Genomic DNA, 10161 nt, shown 5'->3' with positions numbered 1-10161 from the left:
CAGCGTGTTAGACTCCGGCGCACCGCGTCTCCATCACGTCCAGCATGATTTAGTATTTAAATACATTTATTTTGGAGTCTGGAGGCTTTAAAGCAACAGGAACATTCAGGAACATACAGCTGCTGGTGGTGCTCGTGGTGGAACTTTAGCAGGATGTTTGTTTGTTTTTTGAACTGTTAGCATTAGCTGTTGGACCGTGAAGCCACGTTCAGATCACACAACTAATAACTTTCACATAATTACACATAATTACACGTAATTACACATAATTAATTACATGTCAGGTTGTTAAGACTGGATGATGTTCACGTTGTGGTCAGTCTGTAACTCGGTGGTCGTTTAACCAGTTTTTTACTTGTTTGCACATTTTGAATCGGCGGCGACTCCCGAACTGCCAAAATTTTCTACCTTTAATTTCTGCTTTTTATTTATTTATCGTTCCTTTTTATTAATATTAGTATTTATGAGTCTGTTAAAGAGGTTTGATGTATTATAATGAGAACATTAATTATTTATATTTTATTTGTGTTATTTTAACGATGTTTCTGAAGTGCTGAAACTGTAAACATGGTGTACATGCATTACTGCATCTTTCACACCACCTTCCTCCGGATTTAGTCGTGTCCGATTCCCTAGACCTCCACTCCTGACCGAGGAGGGTCGTGACTAACACGTGACTGTTGTTCTCTGTCTCTGTGCAGCGCCACCGATCAGCCAGCAGAGGGCGACACTGCTGCAGTGATGAGGAATCCCCTCCGCCGGAGTTACCCCTCCTCATCAGTGTCGCCCTCTGCTGGCTGATCGATGGCGCTGCACAGAGACCCTCACAGACCCACTGTGTTGCAGTTTTGTTGTTTTTAACTGAATAACTTTATTTTTAACAGATTCTTGAATCTTTGACTTGAATATTTAATCATTAGCTAAAGCAATAGTGTGTTTACTGGTAAAGAAACTGTTTTGAACCTTTATTTGGTTCTTTTTAGTCCTAAATGCACCTCATGGTGACTGTGTTATTAAAAATGTATTATTTATTGTTCTTTTCATCATGATGTCCTTCAGAGACCTTGATCAGGCTTGATTTACTCTTCCAGTGTACAAACGCTGTTCCTAAATAATTCTGACTGAGTTTGTGAGGGTGGAGTCCCGTCCAAACGTGGAGCAGTTGAGCTAAAATCTCGTCCTCAGTGTCAGAGTCGCTTTCTTTACTATTCAGCTTTCACTCATCATCACTGAGCTTCAGAAATAAAACCCTGCGGGTCTGGACTAAACCTTAACCAGATAAATGAACCTTAATCCTGATCCAGATCCGTTCTGCTTGTTTTAGTTCTTTTCTATGTTGCATAAATCCAAACTTTGCTGAATGCAATCAGACTGATGTACAGTAGAAGTTATTTGAGATGTTCTGTAGATGATTCTATACACAGATTTATTCACATCGTGCTACAAAGTTCACTTTAATTTTCTATTTTAATTCACTGATAAGATGTGAAATAAATCTTTTGTAAATACGACTGAAACGAGTCCCTGTTTTATATTTATGTGTTTATTTATTTTTCAAGGTACAATCAGAATTCTTTCAGAGGTGATGATGATCTTCCTTCATTTCTCACTTTTATTTCTCCCAGTTTAGTCATAGCCAGTTCCTCTTCCTCTGCTGGAGAGGTGGGCATATTCTCCAGACATGAGGTCAGTCTCACACACGGAGAGTCACACGCTGATCTCCAATTCTGTACAGGAACCTTGGGCTACCAACCAGGGCTTTTACACAGTGTCCAGGACTCCGCCCACTATTTAGTCTTATCTTTTCCCACCAGTAACAGAGCTGAGATTTGAACTCGGGGAGATCAGGAGTCCCTGTGCTGGTGTGCTAAGCTTTAAAATCCATGAAGAACCAGAGAGAGGAGATCAGTCTGGAACCTTCTGATCTCTGTTTCGGTACCTTGGTTCTGGTTTCTTGGTTCTGGTTCCTTGGTGCAGCTCTGGGTCGTATTTACTGACCCTCTGGATTCGGCTGTTTATAATTGAGAGGTTTTATAAACATTTAAGCTCCTTTTACTGTCACCAGACTGAACTTATAATTTAGCTTAATAAAAAATAATTTGGTGCTAAATGTAAAAGTATTGATTTTTATCTCCTTCATTCATTAAACAAATAGAAGATTTACTGGAAGGTTTTGATTAAAGCTCCAACATCAATTAACAAACAATGTAGGACGATAATAAAAGCATTTTATAATCCTTTATTAAAGATTTATTATTATGATGATTCTAATATTTTGGCCACCACTGTTAGGTTGGCAGTTGTGCCATGCAAGAACAGATCAGTAGGTGGTGCGATAAAAAACATCAGTGTGTGAGTGTGAGAGAGAAAGAGAGAGAGAGTGTATAAATGAGTGTGTGTGTGGAAAATATGTAGTTCAAAATAACTCTAAAATATTTGCATGTTTTATTGATTTTAAAAAAGCTTTTGATTCCATTTGGCATGAAGGATTGTTTTATAAAATGTTGGAGATGTTGGGGTAAAACATCTGATCTTATTAAATCCATGTACACAGAAAACCAGTGTGGAATAAGAATCGGCAGTAAGAGAAACATCTCATCTCTCAGGAGCGTGGAGTGAGACAGGGCTGCTGTTTAAGTCCAACTCTATTTAACATCTATATTAATGAATTGGCCTCCATGTTAGAGCACTCAGCCACGCCCGGTCTCACTCTACACGACTCAGAGATTAAACTCCTGCTGTATGCAGATGATCTGGTCCTGCTGTCCCCCAGCGCTCAGGGTCTCCAGCACAAACTGGACCTGCTGCAGCAGTACTGTCAGACCTGGGCCCTGACCGTCAACCTCAAAAAGACCAAAATTATGACCTTCCAGAAAAGAGCCAGATCTCAGGGAACCAAACACACATATAAATTAGGACACCATGAAATTGAGCACACTAAAGATTATACTTACCTCGGACTGAACATCAGTTCCACAGGAAACTTTAATCCGGCAGTAAATGAACTGAGAGAAAAAGCTCGCAGGGCGTCGACGCCATAAAACGTCAAACATTCGTGGAAATTCCAATTCGAATCTGGCTTAAAATTTTTGAATCAATAATTGAACCGATTGCTCTATATGGCAGTGAAGTTTGGGGTTCGCTTACACACCATCAATTCTGTAATTGGGACAAACATCCATTAGAGACCCTGCACACAGAGTTCTGTAAAAGCATCCTAAAGGTGCACAGACACACCACGAACACACACCAACACACCACTAACACACACCAACACACACCAACACACCACGAACAATGCGTGCAGGGCAGAATTAGGCCGATTTCCACTAATTATCAACATACAGAGAAGAGCAATCAACTTCTGGAACCATCTAAATGAGAGCGACCCCCAAACTTATCATTATAAAGCCCTGAAACACCAAGAGCTGAGCAAACATACCAGTCCCCTCATCCAACTGGTCCTGAGTCACTACACCCACACACCACTAACACAAACAGATACACCACTAACACACACAGATACACCACTAACACACACAGATACACAAGTAACACACACAGACACTGTAATAACACACGCCGACACACCACTAACACACACTAACACAATAAAGACTCAGGAACAAGAGAAATCTGTAAACCCAATTAGAATAAACCAAATTACACAAAAAATCCGAACTAAATATCTGAATTATTGGGAAACTGAAACCAAAACTCAAAGTAAAATGCAGTTATTTATTATTTGTTGTTATTTATTATTTGTTGTTATTTGACCCTACACAGACACTACAGTGCAGCAGATTATCTGAGCACAGTATCCGACCCTAAATTAAGAAACACCCTGACGAGGTACAGACTGAGCGCACACGACCTGGCCGTGGAGACGGGGCGACACACCCGGTCCTGGCTGCCCCGGGAGGAGAGGTCGTGTCAGCACTGCACTCTCAGTACAGTAGAGACGGAGCTGCACTTCCTCACCCGGTGTACCAAGTACCACCACGTCCGCTCCCAATTCTTCCCTAAATTTAATAACATCATCCTCAACTTCACCTCCCTCCCAGACCCCGACAAACTGCCCCACCTACTGGGGGAGCACAGAGAGAGCTGCACACTAGCAGCACTCTATACACACACCTGCCACCAGGTGAGGGACAGTGGGTGACCATGTCTCATACACACACACACACACACACACACACACACACACACGCACAAACTGATTGTTTTTCTACCTCATTAATGTAAATATTATAATTTTTATTGTTATTATTTTTGCACTGTTTTTATTAATATTTTATTCTATTTTATAATATTTTTTGCACATGTAACTGTTCTGTATATTTTTGTTTTTCCTTATTGTTATTTTTATATTTCCCTGTAACTTGCTTTGGCAATACGAATGTCCTTATTTGTCATGCCAATAAAGCTTCTTTTGAGTTTGAGTGTGTGAGAGAGAGAGAGTGTATAAATGAGTGTGTGGGTGTGAGAGAGAGAGAGAGAGAGAGAGAGAGAGAGAGAGAGAGAGAGAGTGTATAAATGAGTGTGTGTGAGTGAGTGAGAGTGTATATATACAGTATATGAGTGTGTGTGTGTGTGTGTTTGATGTTTTTGCTGCTTCGTTTCCCTCAGGCTGAAACTCCAGACACTCGTTGTGTTTTGTGCTTTACACCGTTGGAAACGTGTGTGTGTGTGTGTGTGCGTGTGTGTGTGTGTTTACATATGAAACTCGGGTGGATGGTGACGTTGCTGTGGTTGGACTGGTCAGACTGGTTTCTGGGTTTCTGTGGAGCTGAATTATTTACTTTCATATCATCATCATGTTCATCTCTCACCAGCTTATACAGCAACACAATCCCTAAACTGTTTAAAGATTAATAATAATAAATATAAATATTTATGAGTGTGTGTATACATGAGTGTGAGTGTGTGTGTATATATGAGTGTGAGTGTGTGTATATATATGAGTGTGAGTGTGTGTATATTAGTGTGTGTGTTTGGGTGTGTGTGTGTATATGTCTGTGTGTGTGAGTGTTTATGAGTGTGTGTATGAGTGTGTGTGTATATGTCTGTGTGTGTATATATATGAGTGTGAGAGTGTGTGTAGATGAGTGTGTGTGTGTGTGTGTATATATCTGTGTGTGTTTGAGTGTGTGTGTATATGTCTGTGTGTGTATGAGTGTGTGTGTTTGAGTGTGTGTGTGTATGAGTGTGTGTGTATGAGTGTGTGTATGAGTGTGTGTGTTTGAGTGTGTGTGTATATGTCTGTGTGTGTGTGTGTTTGAGTGTGTGTGTGTGTTTGAGTGTGTGTGTATATGTCTGTGTGTGTGTGTGTGTTTGAGTGTGTGTGTGTATATGTCTGTGTGTGTGTGTGTATGAGTGTGTGTTTGAGTGTGTGTATGAGTGTGTGTGTGTGTGTGTATGAGTGTGTGTTTGAGTGTGTGTGTTTGAGTGTGTGTGTATATATGTCTGTGTGTGTGTGTGTGTTTGAGTGTGTGTGTGTGTGTGTTTGAGTGTGTGTGTATATGTCTGTGTGTGTGTGTTTGAGTGTGTGTGTGTTTGTATGAGTGTGTGTGTTTGAGTGTGTGTGTGTGTGTGTGTATATGTGTGTGTGTATGAGTGTGTGTGTTTGAGTGTGTGTGTGTGTGTATATATGTGTGTGTGTGTGTGTGTGTGTTTGAGTGTGTGTGTATATGTCTGTGTGTGTGTGTGTGTTTGAGTGTGTGTGTGTATATGTCTGTGTGTGTGTATGAGTGTGTGTGTTTGAGTGTGTGTATGAGTGTGTGTGTTTGAGTGTGTGTGTATATGTCTGTGTGTGTGTGTTTGAGTGTGTGTGTATATGTCTGTGTGTGTGTGTGTATGAGTGTGTGTTTGAGTGTGTGTGTTTGAGTGTGTGTGTATATATGTCTGTGTGTGTGTGTGTTTGAGTGTGTGTGTGTGTGTGTGTTTGAGTGTGTGTGTATATGTCTGTGTGTGTGTGTTTGAGTGTGTGTGTGTTTGTATGATTGTGTGTGTTTGAGTGTGTGTGTGTGTGTGTGTATATGTGTGTGTGTATGAGTGTGTGTGTGTTTGAGTGTGTGTGTGTGTATGAGTGTGTGTGTTTGAGTGTGTGTGTGTGTGTGTATATGTGTGTGTGTGTGTGTGTGTGTTTGAGTGTGTGTGTATATATGTCTGTGTGTGTGTATGAGTGTGTGTGTTTGAGTGTGTGTGTGTGTATGAGTGTGTGTGTTTGAGTGTGTGTGTGTGTGTGTATATGTGTGTGTGTGTGTGTGTGTGTTTGAGTGTGTGTGTATATGTCTGTGTGTGTGTGTGTGTGTTTGAGTGTGTGTGTGTATATGTCTGTGTGTGTGTATGAGTGTGTGTGTTTGAGTGTGTGTATATATCTGTGTGTGTTTGAGTGTGTGTGTGTATGTCTGTGTGTGTGTTTGAGTGTGTGTATATGTCTGTGTGTGTGTGTGTATGAGTGTGTGTGTGTGTGTGTGTATGAGTGTGTGTTTATATGTCTGTGTGTGTGTATGAGTGTGTGTGTGTATGTCTGTGTGTGTGTGTGTGTGTGTGTATGAGTGTGTGTGTTTATATGTCTGTGTGTGTGTGTAAGTGTGTGTGTGTGTGTGTGTGTGTGTGTGTGTGTGTGTGTGTGGCTGAGCCCTTGTTGGGGCAGCTAAGGTACTGAACAAGTAATCAGAAGGTTGCCAGTTCAAGCTCCCCTACTGCCAACCTAATACTGTCAGTCTAATTATATTCTCATGTTTTACCACCACTTTATCCTGGTCAGGGTCACAGTGGGTCCGGTTCCCCTGCAATCTTTGCCTGAAATGAAGTAACACACTCATCCGGTTAATACATCGTGTGGTCACAGCCAGTCATGTCAGGATGAACACGTCCGACCGGCTGATAGCACCGCTGGAGGTTTAAGCCCTCATTCCCAGCAGTCGTGATCTCACGGAACTGACATAAAATTATTTTATTTATTTCATTTTTATGTTTTATTACCTCTTTATTATCTAATATTAAATATTTATAATGACTTATGGGCAGAAATGAAAGACTCAGAACCTGGTGTCACTCTGTACCAGATCTTCTGTTCTGTACATAAATTATGAGCCATTTTGGAACAGGTCTGTGGGAATTTATGCAATTAAATGTCTACAAGCCGATCAAACTCATACAGAGGGAACGACTGTTAGTGCAGTTATGGATGTATTAATATTTTTTTTTCTGTACTGATTAGATCAGGGCGTAGTGTTCCTGCAGAAACTTTAAGGTGACTTCAGCTTAACTTCAGTAATAATGTTAAAAATAATAAACCAGTATAAACTGTCTGAACCAATCAGATCTGCTGAACCAGTTGACAGTTAAATTGGTTACAGGGGTGATATGCAGGTTGTATAACTTTGTCCCCTGAATAGATGTGAATAAATCTGCTGTTTCCTGGTGTTCTGAACAGAACTCTTCTGTTGTTGTTTGTGTGAATCAGGTGGTGCCAGTTCCTTCTATCATGCAGATAAACCAGTCCGAGCACATAGCATCCTCACCTCCAGATCTTCAACATTCCACCTCGACGTTCCTCAGCTTCTCATTCGGGACGCAGCAGCCGTGAGGAACGCTCGGACCTACAGCCATCATGTCTTACACGGCTGGATCGTACCCAGCCAAATCCCTGGTGGGGAAGTCGTACGCCGACCACTCGTACGCCGACAGCCCCTACACCGGCTACGACGAGGCGGCCAAGATGGCGCACGAACAGTACCTGAAGAAGGAGAAGAGGAAAGATAGGGACGCGATGCACTGCGAGGTCGTGGCTCTGGTCATCGGATTCGTGGGTCTGATCGGCGTGGCCGCAGTAACCGGCCTCCCCATGTGGAAGGTGACGGCGTTCATCCAGGAGAACATCATCGTGATGGAGACGCGCTGGGAGGGTCTGTGGATGAACTGCTACCGCCAAGCTAACATCCGCATGCAGTGTAAAGTCTACGACTCGCTGTTATACCTGCCCGCCGAGCTCCAGGCCGCCCGGGGCCTCATGTGCTCCGCCGTGGCGCTCACCACCATCGGCTTCATCGTCTCTGCTGTGGGCATGAGGTGCACCCGGCTGGTGGACACGCGCCCGCGGATCAAGCACATCGTCCTGGTCTGCGGGGGCTGCCTGTTTTTGGGAGGCTGCTTTGCCACCATCATTCCCGTCTCCTGGACGGCTCACGTCATCATTCAGGACTTTTACAACCCGCTGCTGCTGGACGCTCAGCGCCGGGAGCTGGGCGAGGCGCTCTACATCGGCTGGGTCACTTCCGCTCTGCTCTTCATCGCCGGGGTCATCCTGCTGTGCCGGCACGCACCTCGAACCCAGGACACGGAGGAGGTGGGGAGCTCGATGTATAACGGCCAGTACGTTCCTTATGATTACTACAAACAGCAGTACTCTTACCAACCCGCCTACAACTACCAACCAGCGTACGGCTACCCACCGTCCATCACGTACGGACAGTCCAGGCTGTAAGAACTCTGAGCCTCTCAGACCTGGACTGGAACTGCTGAGAGACTTGGACGTGTACAGACGAGATTTCGGGACACAGCAGGACATAAGAGATGGAGATGGAGTCTAACTGGAAATGTTCTGGAGAAATTAATCAGGATTTATTATTTAACGACAGGTTTAAAGCTGAGACGCTGTAAACTCACCCAGCGCTGATCGCTGTCCGTACTTATTTGTTTGGGTGACTTTTTGTTACGATTGTAATGCTCATAATGCAAAATTTGGGGTTACCTGGGGTTACCCCCCAGGGTAATAATACAGGGACTGTAGTTATATAATGAGTTCAGTGATTAACCGAAACTTTCCTTAAATGTTTTTGTTTTTGTTTCAGTCGATCTTGATTCTGTCGTGACGTTGACGACATCTTTACTGATTATTTTAACTCTGTCCTCACCAAACAGTTCAGCTTTACTTCCTTTATGTAGTTAGTGTGTGTGTGTGTGTGTGTGTGTGTGTGTGTTGGGGGGTAATTAGGACTCAAACCTCTCCCTAATATGCACCTTTCTACCCCTCCCAGCCAACATACAATAACTGTTAAACCTACATTAATAAACGAGGCTGAAATGTTTGTGCATCGGTTTCTGAGGACCTGGGTTTGATCCTTATCACTGCTCACTGTTGTACAGGAGTTTTACATGTTCTCCCCATGTCCACATGGGTTTTCTTTTAGGTTTCAGACACACGCTGGATTGGCTGTTCTGATTATATTTAAGTGTGAGTGAATGATTGAATGATGAGCAGATACGTCGGTTGGTCTGATGGATTTGCAGCATGTTCAGGGTTTTCTGGGAGCTCCACGCCCACCACGACTCTGACCAGAATTAAGCAGTTAATGAGAAAATTGAAATGAAAGCAGGAGCTATAAACACTTTACTGTGTTTACTTTATACTGGTTGATTTTTTTTAGTTGTGGGGTTAATTGCTGTGCTAATCTGCACCGTTTGGCTCCCTGATGATTTTTGCATTATTAGAAAATTTATTTTAATTTCACATCAAATGTTTTAGTTTTAATGCAGTAAAATCAATTCTTACTTTGTTGGCTTCATCTTTCCTGACCTGCTGTAACTGTAAATGTGATTTTTTTTTTTTTTGCTTGAAGTGGTCAAATAGGAGTCAAGGAGTCAAATTCCTGATTCGAATCTTTGATCTCTGAACTGAAACTGAAGCAGTTTGTACTAAAGATCTGAAACTTTGATGTTAAACAATAAAATATTGAGTTTATACAGCAGCACAAAAGGTTTAAACTACGTAAAAACTAAATTCTAATCATCATTTGTGAAATATATAGTGCTGTGTGTTATTTTCTAGATTTAAATGTGTGTATTTTTATATTTAATTATTAATAAAACATTTCTGTGTGTAGGAGTGAATGTATGAATCTGGTTTTACATCACAGAGAATAAAGAATAAAGTTTCCTTCTGCTTTAAATTAAGAATTATTGATTATTAAACATGTTTTATTTATTAATTTATATTATTTATTTATAAATTGATCCGTCCTGTAAGAATAGCTCCGGTTGAGGCTGGATGTTACTGGTTGAGCCTGTTGGTTTGGTTTCATCACCATTGTTGGGATCGTCTCAGACCTGCAGACACACCTGAAACTCAAATTTACTTTCAGGAATTCG

General features: G+C 42.0%; 1 protein-coding gene across 1 annotated transcript; it reads left to right on the top strand.

The window, feature by feature from the left end:
• The first annotated feature begins 7624 nt into the window (after window positions 1–7624).
• On the top strand, window positions 7625–8497 carry cldn8.2 (claudin 8.2). Its single transcript, XM_063016538.1, has one exon. It carries the CDS (start codon window positions 7625–7627, stop codon window positions 8495–8497), a length of 873 nt encoding a protein of 290 aa, XP_062872608.1.
• The last annotated feature ends 1664 nt before the right edge of the window (window positions 8498–10161 follow it).

Source organism: Trichomycterus rosablanca, chromosome 20, assembly GCF_030014385.1.
Source record: "Trichomycterus rosablanca isolate fTriRos1 chromosome 20, fTriRos1.hap1, whole genome shotgun sequence".
Lineage (NCBI taxonomy): Eukaryota > Metazoa > Chordata > Actinopteri > Siluriformes > Trichomycteridae > Trichomycterus > Trichomycterus rosablanca.
This window is presented reverse-complemented; position numbering and strand designations above follow the sequence as displayed.